The 19,263-nt window shown below is 49.8% G+C and overlaps 2 protein-coding genes across 2 annotated transcripts; one reads left to right on the forward strand and one right to left on the reverse strand.

The window, feature by feature from the left end:
- Positions 1-1,811: 1,811 nt before the first annotated feature.
- LOC147975878 (uncharacterized) lies at positions 1,812-2,858 on the reverse strand. Its single transcript, XM_087520621.1, has one exon. It carries the CDS (start codon positions 2,856-2,858, stop codon positions 1,812-1,814), a length of 1,047 nt encoding a protein of 348 aa, XP_087376747.1.
- Positions 2,859-3,446: 588 nt separating this feature from the next.
- LOC125551575 (zinc finger protein CONSTANS-LIKE 13) lies at positions 3,447-6,117 on the forward strand. The gene is made up of 4 exons (XM_048714828.2): positions 3,447-4,198; positions 4,284-4,508; positions 5,251-5,546; positions 5,648-6,117. Exons 1-4 carry the CDS (start codon positions 3,665-3,667, stop codon positions 5,739-5,741), a joined length of 1,149 nt encoding a protein of 382 aa, XP_048570785.2. The 5' UTR covers positions 3,447-3,664; the 3' UTR covers positions 5,742-6,117.
- The last annotated feature ends 13,146 nt before the right edge of the window (positions 6,118-19,263 follow it).

Below are 19,263 nucleotides of genomic sequence, written 5' to 3' on the forward strand. Positions count from 1 at the left end.
ATCTCCCTTTGTATGTCCACCCTACGTTAATCGGGTAGGCTTGCCGGCGTGTAAACCCTAGGCCGCGGCGCCTTGAGGACGGATCCCCAATAGCCTGCCGGGTGTGCTTGCTGCCAGGCAAACCACCTTACCGCTCTTAACGCGGCTGCTCGAACTGTCGAGCGGACTCGAGACAGAACGAGAGCGTTGCCAATTGCAGAAGGCCACCTTGCCGTTCTTGAGCAGCCGCTCGAACTGTTGAGCGGACTCGAAATAGAGCAAGGCCGTTGCCAATAGTGGAAGGGCCCCATTGCGTGCAGGTTTTCCATACACGGGGCAAGATCTTCGAGGACGATAACCTTATATATAAAAAGAAATTGCTCAAAACTTTGCATGACTTAGCTTTTATGTCGTTGCGCGGGCGTTCACCGCATCTGCAGACAACGCCGCCCGTTTGGTCGTCTTCTTCCTTGGAGTGACGACCACGACAAAGCCGCTGCTCCAACCAGACCAGATTTCCACAACTACGCCCCCCTACCTGGCGCGCCAAAGATGTCGGTGGAAACGACACCTATGGAACCACTGGGATCCCTTCTACGGTTGGCGGGCGCGGGGTTGTGCAAAGAGCGGGTCTGGCAGCCAGCACAAAGATCGTTTTCCCAGGTTCGGGCCGCAAGGATGCGTAATACCCTAATCCTGCTTTGGTGTATATTTGAGTGTTCTTGGGCTGTCGAACTAGCTGCGGTGCGTGCGTAGTCCAAAAGATCTGAATCCTTCTCCAGTACGCCTCGAGCCTCCTTTTATAGTCAAAAGGGGTCGCCACAGTGGCACATAGAAGGTGGAAAGGTATACAGTGTTCAAGCTTATCGCCTGTCATTACGGGACGAGGCGCATTAAATGCGCTCCTTAGGTGTCCCATTGCTTTATTGGGGACGGCAACGAGGCCCGGCCCGTTCGTCGCTGCTCCGCCTTGCTCCGACACGCGTCCAGGCCAACGAGGCATGCAACGCCACGTAAGCTGGCAAGCTGCTGAGATGGGGTGGTGGTAGGGTCTTCACGAAGATCTGCATGCCACCACGCAGGTGCTTGACTAGCTGGATTAGCATCCACGTACTGTCACGTGGGTACTAGCCTCAGTTGGTGGGTTGGCCGCTGAGCTGGGGCGGTGATGGGGCAGCAAGGTCTTGTCGTGGTCCCGTGTATATTTTCAGCAAGGAGCCTTGTCGGGGCCTCGGGGGCATCCTCGGCAAGGGGGCTTGCGATTGTCTTGTCTTCTGGTCATCGTCTAGTCTTGTGGGCTTCTGGTTTCCACAGATTTGCATGCCAACTATGCAGGTGCTTCCCCAGCCTTGGTTCCAATGCTGTCGATGGTGTCGGTACTCTTAGTCCCAAGGTTGGCCGCGATGTTGGCGTTGGGTGAGCTGCCCCGGCAAGGCTCTTGCTTGCGCTGCGTAGGCCGCCCCGGCAAGGATCTTGCTGGGGAAAAACCCGTTTTGCTGCTCCGTCTTCTGCGCCCCTGGCTGGAGCGCTGCTCTGGTATTCTTGTGCTTCTGCTTCCCCCCTTTGCCTCGCTAAGTGTGGCCACAGGTACGGCTCTGATTGCCCGTGCACAAATAGAAGGGTAAAAAGGAGAGCCCCTACTTTTGTACACCGACATGATCCGTCCCTCTCATAGGGAAGGGAGCGATGGTGATGGATGAGGGCGCCAGAGATGCCTCCTGTCAATGAAGATGATGAGTTGGCGCCGACAGAGCATGGGGCGGCCACACCTCGGCCACTATGCGGCACGGCGAGGCATGCCGCCCGGCGCAGATGCTGTGTCCCTCCTCCCGTCAACGAAGACCATGCGATCCCCGGAATCTAAGCACCATCAGCGTGGTGATTTTCGTCGGAGCATGGGAAGGGACACCCTCAATCATCAGGTCGACCTGAACACGCATCAATCTAGACTTGGCATGCGCCTGCCTCGGCCATGGCCCGATGAAAAGCTTGAAGCCCTGAAACTCCACCGACGGAACCGCCAGCGCCCTGTTCCAGAGCTCGTGCGAAGCGAACACGATGAGGAAGTCCTTCGGGTGATACTTGTGAACCGAGAAACGATGACGCGGAATGTTGAGCCGCTCCGAGATGGCAATGGCCGCATCCACACAGGAGACCGGCGGCCTTGGTCCCCCAACATATGCAACCACGACCAACTGCAGCCTGCGCTCGAGATCATCCATCCCCTCCGAGCGCGGCAAGATGCATACCTCCGCCGCCGGGGCAGCGGGCGCGTAGGCGGGCACGATGGGAGGGAAGCTGGGCGCAACTGGCGAAGGCGGCACCCGCGGTGCGTCCTGCCTAGGCTCCATCAGCAAACCCCCCACTCCGGGCAGCAACGCCAGCAGCGGCCCTATCCTGGCGACCTTGGGAATCACCACGCGACGAAGCTCGTCTGCCGAGATGGGGCTGCACGGCCTCTTGCACTGGGAGGAAACATGACCAGAAAGCCCACAAGGAATGCACATGGGGTCGCTCGTGCAATCCTGCTGTCGGTGACCATCCTCAAAACATCTGAAACAGAGACCCCAGAGGTCCGGCGGGATTTGACGCCTCTCAGACGAGATGGGGGAGGCCCGACCATCCTGCGCGCCAGCCCCCTGCTGGCGCCGCAGCGCACGCCGGCGACGCCACATCGCCTTACGGGAAGGCCCAGGCTTGTGCCACCCAGCCTCCTGAGCCGGGGCAGCCGGGGCTGCCGGACCAACCACCGCAGCGCCTACTGAGGAGGAGCCTGCCGACCCCGGCGAGCCAGAGAGGCCGAGACCGGACACCACCGGCCTGTCGCGCGGGAAGGCCGACGCGACCAAGGAAGGGCTTCGCGATCCGTCAGACGCCATGGACGAGGCCTCAGGGAAGAGAGGGGGGGGGGAAGGAGGACGAGAGGCGAAGATCCGGAGCCCTCGAGGCCGCCTGCAAGGGCGCGTGGACGCCGGGGCCGCAGTGGCCGCCGGCGGGAGGCGTGGACGCCAGGGCCGCAGTGGCCGACGGCGGGGGCGAGGTGGGCAGGCGAGATACAACAGATAGTCACCTTCACAAGGCCAAGGCTAGGCTAGCGATGCCATACTCTTTGGCATTACCTCAGCCGTTGCGTCATGCTCCGCTCGAGACCCGTCCAAGCGGTCCCTTTCCGCCAACGGCCGCATCTCCTGTCGGCTCGACCTGCAAGATCTCGTGAGACAACCCTTTCCTTTCCTTTCCCACCCCCACTCCCGCAGTCGATCGAACCATGGAGAAGCCGCCTTTGTCCGTGCCCGGGCTCGTCGACGCGACGAGACTGCCGCTCCAACACCTGGCCCGCGGCCAGCCTCACGCACGGCGGAGCCCGCCACGTCGCCGGCCTTACAGCACACAGTCATCCAGGCATGACAGAAATATCGGACCGAGCTACGCGAGTGAGTGACGAGGCAGAGGCAGCCTCCTCGCTTTCGAACCATCCCTTTCGCGGTTTACTCCGCCTCTCGTGCTTCTTCTCCCACCTTCTTCTTCTTCTTTTTCCGCAAGCAAGCAAGCAAGCCGTATATGCACGCATTATCTCTTCCACCTCCTCATTCTCTTCTTCTTCTCCTTCTCCTTCTCCTTGTAGGGAGCAGCGCCTACCAAGCTCTTTTCCACCAGTCCATCTTTTCCACCGGTAGTCCATCACATGGACATGGGTCAAGACGAGCGCCAGGATCCAGAGCTGCCGGCCATGGAGAAGGAGCTCTCTGCCGACGCGGTAGCCTGCGACTACTGCAGCGGCCCACAGGCGGTGGTGTACTGCCGGGCCGACAGCGCCAGGCTCTGCCTGCCGTGCGACCGCCACGTGCACGCCGCCAACGCGGTCTGCTCCCGCCACCTGCGCGCTCCGCTCTGCGCCGCATGCCGCGCCACCGGGGCCGTCTTCCGCCACGGCGGCCCCGAATTCCTCTGCTCCAACTGCGACTTCGGGAGGAGCAGGGACGGCGAGCTGCCGCTGCACGACCGCTGTACAGTCCAGGGGTACACGGGACGACCCTCGGCGCACGACCTCGCTGCTCTTCTCGGGGTCCCCGACTTGGACAAGCCCTCGGCCGGCAAAGCCGACGACGGTTGGTGGGCCATCTGGGAGGAGCCCCAGGTGTTCAGCCTGGAGGATCTCATCGTGCCCACCACTTCTTGCCATAGCTTCCAGCCCCTCGTCACGCCGTCCTCGCCCAAGGTACCTGCTCGCTCTCTGCCAAAATTCCCCAGTTTTCTGCTCTTGCTCTGAATTCTCACACCTAGCTCTAACTCATCTGCAAAAGATCCAGAACTCACCCGATGGAAAGACGAACGATGAGGTCATACGGCAGTTACGTGAGCTCGCGGAGGTGGACATGGGCGGCGGTCAGATAACACCTCGTGAGGAGGCAGAGCAAGCTGCTCATCAGTTGCCTCCCTGGACAGAGTCACAGCACACCACTGGAAATGGCGATTTCGGCACAGATAACAGCCATGAGGTTGCAACCATGCCAACCCCTGGTTATGAGGTACTGCAGTCTATCTGACTAATTTCCCCATGCTGGACGGATGTACTACTGTGAATCTAACGATGACCATTTTTTTCTCCCACTGCAATTACTCATCAACCAAGAAGAATTTTGGCTCAGGTGTTGAGTGTTGACTGAACTTGTATTTAGACAACTTGCGACATATCTACTCAAACGGCAGAGATTAGAAGAGTAGAGATACTCTGCACCATATGTGGCGAAGATATTATCAGCAAGCTTTTCTATTAAGTCATAGCTATGTTGATGATGCATATATTCTTCAGTGTTGTGTCTAATTCTCTGGTATAACAGCTAAGGGTTCTAAAAGATACTCCCTCCGTCCAGGTTTATTAGGCCTCTCAGTATTACAAGCATGTCCCCTTTTATAAGGCCCCGCTTTGAAAAGGTGCATGCATGCAACCATTTTATTGATTACATTGAAAGTCATTGTTGTTAGTGCCATGGCTGGAAAATTAATACACTTCAAGCGTGCTTTTTCATTGGCTGCATGCACGTGAGAGAATGCATTGAGAGTGAAATGAAAGAATTAATACGAGCAAATTACTATGTGTCTTGGTATAAGAGAAAGTGTCTTTAGGCCTAATAAACCCGGACGGAGGGAAAACCAATATAAAATCTCCAGTGGTTTTTATTTTCTTTCACACATAGTCCTAGCTTACTTGATGATCCATTACCATATTATAGAGTGGTCGATTAACATGTCCGTTCATCTGTCTGGCAGAACGGCGGATGGAACAACAACGATTATCATGCCCTAAAAGATGACTGCAAGACCGAGTATGAACAGGAGCAGGCTCCAGCAAACTCAGCTGAAGCATGCTTGTCATTGTTTGTTCAGATGTCAGAACTTTGCCCCAGCATGAGCAATGGTGGCATGATGGACGATAGCCAGCAGGCAAATCCTGGTATTGGCATGCCAATGCAAGCTTTCCCCAAAAGAAGTGGCTTTGATGTTGTTGCTGGCCCTGACCGCGACATTGTCATTTCCCGCTATAAAGAAAAGAGGAGGACAAGGAGGTGAGCTTAGCATATGTTTTGCATGTGAAATTTCTTCCTAAGTGTCGGATTGGGTGCATTCAATGTTGATATCACGTGCATAACCGTATTTCATTTTGCAGATTTGACAAACAGGTGCGATATGAGTCCCGCAAAGCTCGTGCGGACAGCAGGTTGAGAATCAAGGGCCGTTTTGCAAAGGCAAATCAGAGTTAAGTCTTGACTTTGCAGTATACTATTTTGCATCTTGGACAGAAGGAAGGACACTAATTAGGAGTGAGTGCAGATGATACATAAGGCGTGAACATTTTGTTGGTCTTCAGTTGGGCAGATGTTCATGTACAATCTGAATAATGTACTCTTTCCGTCTCAAAATAAGTGTCTCAAGCTTAGTACAATAAAAATTTGTACTAAACTTGAGACACTTATTTTAAGACGGAGGGAGTACGTTGCAACATATGGGCTATATTAATGTTTTGAGGGGAGTTGTTAGTCTAACCCTTGTATATAGTTTCCATCTATGAACTCTGTGAAAGTTAGTACTACAGGCAAGTGAGAGTGACAGAATGCCATTTTGGCATGATTTAGTGAATTTTGTCTCACCATTGGGTTTTGTTGAGTAAATCATTTTCATGAGTGCTCTATAGTAGTTACCAAATCCTTGGAGCAAATGCTGATGGACATATTGTATTTTCACTGATCTACGGTTTGTTGAAATTGAAGAAAAAAATCAGTAGTAAAACACAAGTCTTGATAATACCAATGTTGAGTATTATGATTATTAGGAAATATAGGATAGACTAGGACCTATTTGGTCTTGCCTTGTTTTGTACCAAGTTGATCCTGCCTTGGATTTTCTACAATAGCGACACAGAACTAGCTAAAAGTTTTAACGGTGGATAAGTTCTCAAAAATCATGAAAAAAATACTGAAACAACACATCTATAATATAACATGATTCAATGAAGGGATTAAAAAAATACGACTGGATGTGTCATGGAAAAAAAATAGTTCAGTATATATTTATGTCGTACTGAGCTGAAATGCTTGTTATTTTTGCCGAGAACACATAAATGTATATTTTCATCATTCCTTTGTTGGATCATCTTATTACATTAAAGAGACTATCACATATTTATTTCATATTTTTTGAAAACTTTTAACCCGTTAAAAATTTGGCGAGTCTAAACAAGTTCTGTGGCAAGCTATGATAAATACAGTTTTACCTATATATATCATGAGACTCGGACAATAAACATCAATTTCATCAATCCCTGTCTATTTCCTCTAACATGGTATCAGCCTAATCAATCCAAACTCTAGCTGCTGTCTCCGCGCTGCCCCGGGACGATGGATCTTCATGATCGCCATAGGAGGGCCACGCCGTTCGTGCCTAGGGTTCGTATGCCGATCCGGTTGACCGGTTGCCCTAAAGAGTCTCTCTCCTGACCCTTTAATCCAGGCTTTTTCCATCTCACCAGTTGTTTAATCCACTTATTCATTTTATTTTCCGATCTAAGATTGATTTGCATCGCCTGCCACCCACTCGTCATTTACATCGCGCCTCTGCTCTGTAACGGGCGGCGACTCCACGGCATTCTCATTGCTACTGGCTGTTTGCGTACTCCTACGCTGGCTTGCTGGTTCTAACCGTGTGGCCAGCCATTCGTGCGGTCCTATCCGGACTTCGTCTAGCGCTGCGTCGCCCGCCCCGTGAGATTAGTTACCTGTGCCGCTACGCTAGGTGTTGGCAGTGGTCCCGTGCAGCAACACAGGCTCGTACTCAGGCTATCAAGGTTTAAGTCCTGGTACTCGCAATATTTTTAAATTTATTTCTAAATTTTCGACGATGCGCTTTTATTGGAAGAAGACGTTCTCGTCGACAACGAGGTGCCTACGGTGACTTCGTAAATTTCAAGATGACATGCCGACTCAGTCTCTCGGAGGTGCTCATAAGGGTAGGGTGTGCATGTGTGCGTTCATACAAGTGAGTGTATGCGCGTATGTATGAGCGCTTGCGTGTGTACTAATGTTAAAAAACGCAGGCTCGTCCATACTTGCATGCATGTGCGTGCCTTTAGTTGTAAGCTCCTGACACATTCGCGAACCAACCTGTGGTTGGATGGTTAGAGCGATGTGGTATCCTCAGCCCAACAGGGTTCAAATCCTGGTACTCGCATTTATTTCTGAATTTATTTCAGAATTTTCGGTGATGCGCATTCAGTGGGAGGAGACGTTCCCGTCGACGACGAGGTGCCGACGAGGTGCCTACGATGACTTCGTAAATTTCAAGATGATATGTCGGCTCAGTCTTTCGGAGGTGCTCATGGGGGTAGAGTGTGTGTGTTCATATGGATGAGTGTATGTGCGTGTATATGCGCTTGTGTCTGTACCAATGTTAAAAAAAGCTCCTGGCACATTCGGCTGCGGACGTACGCCACAGTTGTCTCGCCGTCCACCCGTATTTTCTCGGTTCTATTATCATGATGTGATCGTCTTATCGCCTGACCGCTCGCGGTCCGCTTTCTACGTGGGTCCTGTAAAGATCATTACCGAGTATGACCGCTCTTCCACCAATGGAGCTGTTAGTGCAGCTGCATCGTTCTTTCGGACCACATCATCGTCGTCTCATGGTTCTTCCTGTGGCTACAATGACCACGCGTTGCCGATGCGTCGCCCCTTCGGGCCGTAGTGTTGCAGCCTGCAGTCCACCGCCGCGCTGAGGCCGTCCGCTCTAGGCCGTCATCGTGGCTGCACCGACCCTCACGCTGCTGCTGCGTCGCTCCATCGGGTCGTAGAGAGTGTGGCACGCGGTCATTGCCGCCACCCCGTGGTTCTTTTTAGAGCTGCACCGACCCACGCGCAGCTACTATGTCGCCTCTTCGGGTCATAGTGCCGTGGCCCGTGGTCCACCGCCGCCCTAAGGTCGTCCACTCCAAGTCATCCCCATGGTTGCACTGCCCATTGCGCTGCCGCCGCATTGCCCCCATCAGGCCGTAGCGAGCATGGCACGCGGTCCCTGCCGTCGTCCTGAGGTTTTCCCGTCGTCGCACAACCTACACGCTGCGGCTGTGTAACACCCCCGGTGATCTGCTAGAGTAACCTCACCCTAATGATGTCATGTCACAATGCTTGCTAAGCTAAAATTTTACTTAATTAAAACTCAAGTCAAATTCAAATTTAAATTGCAAGTCAAAATAATGTTTCTTCAAACAGTAAACTAAAATGTTCACACTATTCTATAAATTCCCTTGATCATTGTCATGGTGGAACCAACTTCATTTGTCCCACTGATAAATCCTTAGGAATTTAATAAGTGGTCCAACAGCAAGTAAAATACCATTTTCAAAATAAACCAATATTTACACAATTTCATTTGACCTCTAACTTTTTGGGCCTCTTCAAAATTGTGACTAATAATTATGTGCCAAATTTCATTGTCAAAAAAATTCAATTGCTATTTGTCTTAATTGCAAAACAATGTGAAAAAAGTTGAAACTACTAGGCACTTAAGGCCCGCTACTACATGAGCTGGCCTAGCCCGGCAATATTTTCCCCACCTCCTCGCTATAGGGAGACAGAGAGGCCATGGAAAGCATCCATCGGCGCCATGGCCTTGCCTTGCCTACGTGTCGATCATCCAGCCCCCCAGCGCCCAACTTGAGGCCTCAACCCCCCCGGATGAACCCTAACCCTCTCATCCCCTCTCCCTCGCGCCTCTCTGCCGGTCTAGAGCTCGCCTGAACGCCTCCTTGGACGCATAACCATCGTTTGCATAGCCACCGACCTCACCTCGCCTCGTCGGCGTATCCAAAAGCTCCACCAAGCTCGCCTTTGTTTTCCTCGATGATGGATCGGAGCCGGAAGGCCACCACAACGACGTACGCATCGATCCCCTCCGCCACGGCCGCCGCGTGCTGCCAAAGATCGTCGTCATCCTCGACCTCGAGTCGCTCCTCGACACCGATGTGAGAAGTAACTTCATCCTCCTCCGTTTCCCCCCTTTTTCGCTTTGGGTCCGGCGCCTTAGGCTGTCGTCACCGCCGCACCCCAGCTCCGGTCACCACGCCCGTGGTTGTGCGTCCCCAGCCTCTGGCCGCGACCGGGGGCAGCCTGGCCGCGCCCGCGCTCGCCTGCGGTCGTGCCCGCCTCTGCCCACTCGCATGTCCCACTCCCCACCCTGCCGCCGCGCTCCGCCCTTCTTCCCTCTACTGCGCCGCGGCCGCTGAGCCTCGCCACCATGCCCCAGCGTGTGCCCCCGCCAGCGCCAATGCCGATGCCGGCGGCGGCCGCCTCTCCCGGCGATCGCGCGCACCGCTCGGCCTCCTGGCCTCGCCATAGCCCCACCGCTGTCTGCTGCTGCTGCCACCGTTGCATGCTACCGCGACTTCCTATCAAGCCGTCTCCATCCGCCACTGCCCGCCTCCAGCCGCCTCTGCCCGCCGTCGCCCGCCACTCCGCTCCCCCTCCCCCTCGCGCCTGCGCCCTTCCCTGGCAGTTCCCCTGCTGGCCTCGGCAGTGGTCGTGGCCATGGCCATGTGCCTATGTGATGTGTGTGTGTGTGTGTGCACAACCGAGTGCATGTACGTGCCTTTGGCACATGGGCCCTCTCAATTAGTAGTGCTAATTAAGTTTTGTTTAAGTTAAACTTTTGTTTAGTTAGCCTGATGTGTCAATGACTTGTGGACCCTATTGTTAAACTAAAATGCTAAGTTAAAATTAAAGATATCTTAGTCTATGACATGCGGGACCTGTTGTTACTATTCATCATTTGACCAGTCAATTGTTGATTGGGTCAACTCTGTCACTGGACCCAACTGTCAGTCACACAACCTTTCTGCTGGGTACATTCTTGGGTACCCATAGCAAGTTTCTTGTTTAATTCAAAATAATAAATAGTTTCATAAAATACTTTAACCTTTGAAAAATCATATAAATTAACTGTAGCTCTGATGAAAATATGTTATACATGAAAGTTTCTCAGAAAAATATGACGAATCCGATTATGCCCTCCATTCATCTGTCGCGTGCCTCTAGCATGGCAAACATGGAACTGTCCTCTCTCTTTCATTTGTCCGAAAAATGCCAAACGCTGAGAGAACATTCCCGGATGTTTTCCCTCTTCGTCTGCAAAGTGTAGCATTGCGTTAGTCCACCCCTAGCGTCGCATATTGCCATTTATGCTTTGTGATGCTTTTGATTGCTCTATTATTTATTGTGTTCCCATTTCATTACTTCTTTTCTGGTAGACCCCTAGACCGCAGTTAAACCAATCTTCGACTATTCCACCGTCGAGGGACTGTATCTATCTACAAAGCTTCCAGGCAAGCAAACCCCCCTTGATCATTCTGATATCCCCATTTGTTTTCCTCTCATGCTTTCATTAGAACTGCTATTATTTTTGTATGATCCTATTCTGATGCATAACCTATTTTTGTTACCTGCTTTCATACCTTATATGTTTATCCTAAAATGCTTAGTATAGGTTGGTTAGTGATCCATATGTGACCCCTCACCTTGTCCCAGTTGCCCCGCTTTATGTTCGATGACTCGATCAACATGATCGACGTCCAGGCCCCGACATCGCACATCACCCCCACCTAGTTGTATGACTCTGCAGAGTTACTATCGAGTTCCGAGGGTGATACCTCGTTAGCACTTCTGATGTTAACCCTGTAGTGTAGCTATTAGGTCGTGGACATCAAGGGTGATTCCTCCTTCACCACTCTAGATAACGACCCTGTCGTGCAACCCCTCAAGTGTGGACCATCGAGGGTGATTCCTCCATTGTCGTGGGAACGAGTCTGACAGTAGAAGTAGGGGGTACATAGGTGAGGGCGGAGTCCTAGATATGGCGAGGTTGTACGCACATGTTTACGAGTTCAGACCCCTCTCGGAGGAGGTAACAGCCCTACGTCTCGGTGCCACGGAGGCTTGTCGATTGAAGTGTATTATAGTTACCGGGGGTGCGAACCCATGTGCCAGAGGGCAGGGGCAGCTTATATAGAGTGCGCCTGGGCCCTCGTTGCCCTCAGTTACATAGGGGTTAAATGAGAGTTATGTCCTAAACGTTACTGGTAACGCCTGCAATAAATGGTCTTTATGATGACAAAGTGAATGCCTGACCATTGCCATCCCGGGGTGACTTTAGGCCTTCTGGAATCCAAGTGCGTTCTTGTATGGTCGACGGAATTTATCATGGTCGAGTGGAATTGGGAGATCCGGGTGGAATCTTCCGTCGAGTGGATTGCACTTCAGGTTGATTTCAATCGGTATCTTCTGTTGAGCCTTGTAGGCCTTTGACTCTAGGGTAGTGTCCTTGGGCAGGGTGTCTAGGTCAGGCCTAAGACCCTACCCTAAGTACATGTCATCTTCATTAGCCCCCGAATGGACTGAGGACCGAGTGAAGAAGTGTTGAAGTTGGTTCCGACCCGATTCAATGTCTCGGAGACATTTCCTCAAGGGCCTGAAAGCATGCTGGTACTTTAAATCTTCGTCAGTCGCCTTGATGGATTCTTGCTTATGGAATTTCCGAGTGAATTATGCTGCATATCTTCGAGTAGATTGGACTTGGATATCTTTGTGTGATTGACTGCTCTGCGGTTCCCGGATCTCGCGCGGTTCGAAACTTGGAGAAGCGCGCGGGACGGGACGCGGCGCGATAAGCGGGGCAGGTGGATTGGGACTCCTGATCCTCGTGCCACCTTTTCCGCCACGTATCGGGCTGGCGTCTGTTATGGGATGCGCTAGGATCGCACAGGCCCATAGCTCAGTCACTCGGAAGTGAAGCTATAAAAGGCACCGCTGCCGATGTGTGGTACTGTGCTCCCCATTCGCTCCCTCCCTCTCTGCTTCTCCACCTCGCCTCCTCCACCGCTCCGCCCCTATGCCCACTCTTCTCGAGCTCCGCATCAATGGCAAAGGACAAGACTGCGGCCCTGGAGTGTGGTAAGAAGGGTCGACGTCACGGTCTGGTCTACCGCCTAGTTGGATCCAGGGAGACTGGATCCGCTCCACCGTCGTGGAGGAAGATCTAGAGAACCTTGCCGCCAACAGCCTCATTGCACATGGATCCTGGAGGTTGCTGGAGGGGGTGATCGAACCCAAGCTGCGTGAGGGTGAGTGCGTTCTCCTCACCACTCACGTCGACCGAGGTTTCTCTTTGCCTCCCCACCCGTTATTCTGTAGTTTTTTGAACTTCGGTGCCCAGATCCATCATTTCCCCCCAAACACCATGTCTTATCTTGTTGCATTCATTTCGATGTGTGAAAACTTCCTGGGGTGCCACCCACATTGGGGATTGTTTAAGCATATCTTCACTTGTCGATCTCAGATGGTGAAGAAAGCTAATCTGACTAATGAGAAGACGTATGTGATTCAGATGTGTGGGGGGTTAGGGATTAAGATGAGAGGTAGGAGCACTTTCCCCCCTATGACTTTTCCTGAATCGGTTAGGGGATGGCAGACGACCTGGTTTTACTACAAAGATGTTCCAACTCCGGGTCAGTCAACTGGCCTCTCTTCTTTTTCTCTGGAGTGACTCCGCACACCTTGTTCGCTGACCGTAGAGGAGGGGGAGAGGGGTGAGGTAGCAACTTTGGTCGACGCGGTCATTGCGTTAGTCTAGGGTGGAGTGACTGGCATGGATCTGTTGGAGGTGTTCCTTAGTCGACGCATCCAACCCCTCCAAGCTCGTGACCACCCGATGTGGATGTATTCAGGCCCAGAAGACACCGCTCGGGTCCACCCGGAGGAGGTCACTGAGGATACGGTGGCTCAGTGGTTGCAAAGCATAAATGCAACAAGGACAACCCCCGCGGAGCCAGGAGGATCTTGCCATTCGATGCCAATAATTCCCTAGGAGAGGTCAGGCTCGATTTACCGAGTGTTTATGTCTTGTATCCTCCAATATGCAATTATTCTTGAATCGAACTGATGTCTGCGGCTTGTGATTTGCAGGTTTTCACGAAGATGTATTCCAAGCCGAATGGAGTGCAGCATCTTGGAGAAGGAGAAAGTGAAGGTGGGAGCGCCGATATTAAGTACGCAGATAATAGAGAGGATGACAGCGAAGACTTTGATGAAAGATCGGAGGTCGAATCACCTCCAAACTGTAAAAGACGATCCTGTAAGTGCATCTAGTGCCACCCCTAGTTGGTTTTGGAGTATTGGCGACAAACCTAGTTGAGGGACTAATGTGTTTGTAAGAATTGCAGGATAACACAGGTACAAGTCCCTCATTGATTCAGTTTTACTACCAGAGATGACCCCTAAAAATGTATGAAGACATTGAAGTCAAAGGTGGTATATGAAGCTATTCACATTGAAGACTATGACAAAAGAAGACACGTTATGAAGCCTATGGAGCTCGAAGACTTAGATCTTTCGTAGTTCCTTTTTCTTTTGTGTTGAGTCATAGGAACCACCGTACTGTTAAGTGGGGTCCAGGAGAACCAGTTAGAATGACTGAAGTGATGCCCAAACTAAACACCTATGTCTTCGAGTGAAGACAATGAGAGCGAATCTTGTCTAGAGCCGGACAAGTCAGCTTTGCTTCTAGCCCAAGTAAAGTTGCCATGAGAGTTTGAAATCTGACCGTTGAGACACGTGTCAGTTCCTTAGTGACCCAGGGTCATTTCGGACAAATCAGGTCGGGTTGCCAAGTGGCTATAAATAGCCCACCCCCTACAACCATAATCGGTTGGCTGCTCAGATTTCAGTGCACGGCTTTTGTCGTTTCAGAGCAACCCACCTCGAAGCCTTTGAGAGAAAATTCCTAGTGAGGAGAAAAGCCCTAACCACCCAGAGCCAGAGAACATTGGGCATCACTTAAGTCTTCTTGTCTGTGTGATCTGAAGACTTATTTCGCGTTCAGAGCATCCAAGAGACATTGTGGATTGCCAGTGAACGAAGTCTGTGAAGGTTTGGGAGTCTACCTTGAAGACTTACAGAGTGATTGGGCAAGGACTAAGTGACCTTAGATCAAGGAGAATACGGTGAGGACTTGGTGTCCTGAGCTGCGTGTTCAGGACTGGGTGTCTGAGACTGTGTGTCCTAAGGTTTAAATACCTAGCCGCTCCAACCAGACGTACAGTTGTCACAGCAACTGGAACTGGTCCAACACATCATTGTCTTCATCGAGTCACTGGTTTCATCTTCACTTCTTTTTACTTACTGTTACTCATTGTGAAGCCAGTGCATGCTTGATATACCTTTTGTCTTCACAACGAAACTGTATGATTTGTTTGGCTTCATAACTTCTTCCTACCTGATCCTTATTACACTGCAGCTACTTGTCATTGTGCTTTCACTCTATTGAATACTTGACCATGGCTTGCCTAGTGTAATCTAACTTCCGCTGCATAGTGATAGGCTTATCTCTACTGTTTGTCTTCATAACTTCCACGTTTTGAAGACTTTCATAAAAATCGCCTATTCACCCCCCCCTCTAGTCGATATAACGCACTTTCAATTGGTATCAGAGCGAGGTGCTCCCTTGTTCTGTGTGATTCGGTTTAACCACCTGGAGTTTTAGCTATGTCGACTGCAGAGATAATCAAAGTCTCCGCTGCGTGCCCTGTCTTCGATGGAACTGAATATCCCTACTGGAAGAATAAGATGCGCATGCATCTTGAAGCCATTGACGTCGACCTATGGTATGTCGTCGAGAACAGCGTTCCCAAGGCTGGAGAAGGTGTCACTGCTGCTGATGTCAAGAAGTTCACTCAACTGGACTCTACTGCCAAAAATATCATCTGTGGTCATCTGACAAAAGGACAGTATGGCCGTGTGAGTGCCTTGAAGACATCCAAGCTGGTCTGGGACTGGCTCTCCAAGGTCAATGAAGGCATCTCAACCCAGAGAGATCAGAGAATCAGTGTTCTTCGCAACCTCTTCAACCGCTTCAAGCGAAATGACAATGAGAATGTCCAGCACACATTTGACCAGCTCACTGACATCACAAATGAACTTCAAGCCCTCGGCGCCACTGAGATCACCAAACATGAAATCGTCAAGACGCTGCTGAGATCACTTGATAGTTCGTTTGACATCCTAGCCCTGATGATTCAAGAACGTCCTGATTTCAAGACACTCGATCCGTCTGACATACTTGAGAGGCTCAACACACATGAGTTCCAGCTTTCTGAGAAAAGAGATATCTACGGTCCAAACTATGGGCGAACTCGTGCCTTGAAGGCAAAAGCAGTTTCCTCATCTGAAGAAGAATCTGACAGCAGTTCTGATGATCCTGAAGACATTGGAAGGGAACTTGCAATGCTAGTGAAAAAGTTCCAAAAATTCACCAAGAAGAAAGGCTTCAGAAAATCTTCACGATCAAGCTCAAGGAATGATGAAGCTTCTGCTCATGACTATAAGAAGAAAACATGTCACAAGTGCAAGAAAACTGGACACTTCATCTCTAAGTGTCCACAATGGGACAATGAGAACAGAAGGAAGAAGAAGAGCAAGGAATATGATTCTGATGACAAGAAGAAGAAGAAATACTCAAAGTCTTCTTCCAAATCTTCCTCAAAGTCTTCATCACACAAGAAGAGCTCATCTGGCAAGGCACGTGCGTTTGTTGGTAAGGAAATGGATTCAGAGGAGGAGTCCGCTTCTGAGGAGGTAGAGGTGGAATCTGAGGAGGAGTCTGATTCTGGCATTGCGAGTCTGGCTACAGCATACGTCGCCAAGTCCATCTTCAACACTGAAGACAATGACTTCATCACCGACACTGATGCAAATGACAAGAACGACTCCACTCCTACCTACTGCTTCATGGCACGCGGTGCCAAGGTAAACACACGCACTACTCGCTATCAAACATCTAGTGACGATGACTCTGACTGTGATTCAAAACCAAGCTACAAAACACTTGCTAAAATTGCAACTGAACAACAGAAAGCTATGGAACATATTCAAAAACTGTTAGACAGAAGCGGTGATCTGTTGGGTGCTGAAATGACTCGATCTGAATCCTTAATTGAAGACATAAAAAATCTTCACGTTAAGTATCAGGAACTTGAAGATCGTCTTGATACTCTCTCAACAACTCATGAAAAGCTTTCCTATGATTATCTTCAAAGGAAGCAAGAACTTGAGAAATTGAGAGCGGCTCATGAAGATCTTCAAAAGGAAAACGAATCACTTTGTGCCGAACAGATCAGTTCCGCTCAGGAAGGATTTGAACCACCATGTCTTAAATGCATTGAGCGTGATAATGCTACTTCTGTTGCTGAATGTTCCACTGCTACTGCTGTTGCAATATCTTCAACTGTTGATGTGGTAACTAACCCCTCTGCTGAGGATACCACTGCTATTGCTGATGAGAATGCTAGGTTGAAGACATTGCTTGAAACAGGGATGTACAAAAGTCTTAAAGGATATCAGACATTATGTGATGTCCTCAAGAAGCAGATTCTGAACCGAAACCCTAGGAAAGAGGGTGTTGGGTTCTTAAGGAAAATAAATGCAGATGGCTCTTACTGGAAACCTGAGCAGTACCCCAAAACCACATGGGTTGCTGCAAAGGAACCTTCAGTAGATCCATCCAATTTATCTGGCTTCACATGTGCTAACCCCATTATTATTGATGAATCCTTTGATGCAAACTATAAACTGTTTAAGAATCAGAATGGTGAAGTGTTTGCCAGGTACATTGGTACTAACTGCAGGAATGGACCGCCTATGAAGAAGATCTGGGTTCAGAAAAAGTGTCTGGAAAATCTTCCTGTGAATATCTTCATGACACCTCACTTGAAGAAGACAAACCTCAGACCAAAGGCTTCATACGGTCCAAAGGCTTCATACAAACAGAGGACTCACCTGAGTCACACTAACGCAAATGTTTTGCAGGCAAACCATACTCAAGCATATGAATATGAGAGCGGTTCATCGAACCGTCATGTTCATATGACCAAAAATTATTCTGCTTATCCCTATGAGTATTATTGTCCTCCTGCAAGACTGTTTGCTAAGGCTTCAAAGCCAAAATTCTCAAATGGTGCACTTAGACTTATTGCTTCTAAGCCACCCTTGAAGATGTGGGTGGTTAAGAAAGCTTAACTCTCTTTTGCAGGGAAAGGTCTCCAGCAGAAAAACAAAATCTTCTGACGCTATTGCTGGGGACCTTAAAAATCTTGTAGGGCGCAAGATAAAATGCCCGAATGGCATCATTATGTACTTCATTCCTGAATCGCATGCCACTCTCCCTATTAGTCCTAATCTGGATCTAAGTTTTCATAACCCACTGGTTCGTCAAATGTTTTTGCTTCACAATTCTCTTCGTGAAGCCTATCCCCCTAACTGCACTGTAGGGTACGACACCAGCGCCTTCAAAGTCTTCAGAATGGATTATTGACAGTGGGTGTACAAATCACATGACTGGCAAAAGAAGCCTTCTTATGGACTCAACCTTACGTCCATCCGACAAGAGCCATATTACATTTGCTGACACTGGTAAAAGTAAGGTATTGGGTCTAGGTAGAGTTGCAATCTCAAAGGATCAACACATGGATAAAGTCATGCTTGTTGAATCCCTTGGCTTCAACTTAATGTCTGTCTCAATGCTTTGCGATTTGAACATGATCGTAATGTTTGGAAAATATCGTTGCCTAGTACTAATGGAATCTGACAAGTCTCTAGTGTTTGAAGGGTATCGAAAAGATGATCTGTACGTGGTAGATTTCTCAGCAGGGCCACAACTTGCAGTATGTCTTCTTGCAAAAGCTTTAGAATGCTGGCTTTGGCATCGAAGGCTTGGGAATGCTGGCATGAGGAACCTCCACACCCTTGCGAAGAAGAAGCATGTCATAGGCATCAAGGGCGTCAAGTTCAAGAAAGATCATTTATGTGGTGCCTGTGAAGCAGGGAAGATGACAAGGGCAAAACATCCTTCGAAGACAATCATGACTACTACTCAACCCTTCGAACTGCTCCACATGGATCTTTTCGGCCCCACTCACTACTCAACTTTTACTACTACTGCTTGCCTCTATGGCTTTGTCATTGTTGATGATTACTCTAGATATACTTGGGTGCACATAATCCTTTACAAGACTGAAGTGCAGGATGTCTTCAGACACTTCGCCAATCGTGTTATGAACAATTTTGGCGCCAAGATAAAACACATCAGAAGTGACAATGGCACTAAATTCAAGAACACTAGCCTTAATACATATCTTGATACCTTGGGCATCACACATGAATTCTCAGCTCCATACACGCCACAGCAGAATGGCGTCGTCGAACGCAAGAACATAACACTCATTGAGATGGCCAGAACAATGCTAGATGAATACAAGACTCCAAGAAAATTCTGGACTGAAGCCATTGACACTGCATGCCACACAATCAATCGTGTTTATCTTCACAAGCTTCTGAACAAGACATCTTATGAACTCCTAACTGGCAAGAAGCCAAATGTCAGTTACTTCAGAGTATTTGGCTCAAGGTGCTGGATCAAGGACCCACACCACACCTCAAAGTTTGCACCAAAAGCACATGAGGGCTTTATGCTTGGATATGGAAAGGATTCGCACTCCTATAGAGTCTTCAATCTCTTTCATTACAAAGTGGTTGAAACAGTGGATGTGCGGTTCGATGAGACAAATGGTTCACAAAGAGAGCAACTGCCAAATGTGCTAGATGAGATTCCAGCTAGTGAATCAATCAAGCTAATGGGAACTAGAGAGATTATACCTTCTGAAGCTCATCCTGAAGAAGAACTTATCATCTC

The sequence above is a fragment of the Triticum urartu genome, chromosome 4A (assembly GCF_056163025.1).
Source record: "Triticum urartu cultivar PI428250 chromosome 4A, HENAU_Tu73, whole genome shotgun sequence".
In the NCBI taxonomy this organism is placed as follows: Eukaryota; Viridiplantae; Streptophyta; class Magnoliopsida; order Poales; family Poaceae; genus Triticum; species Triticum urartu.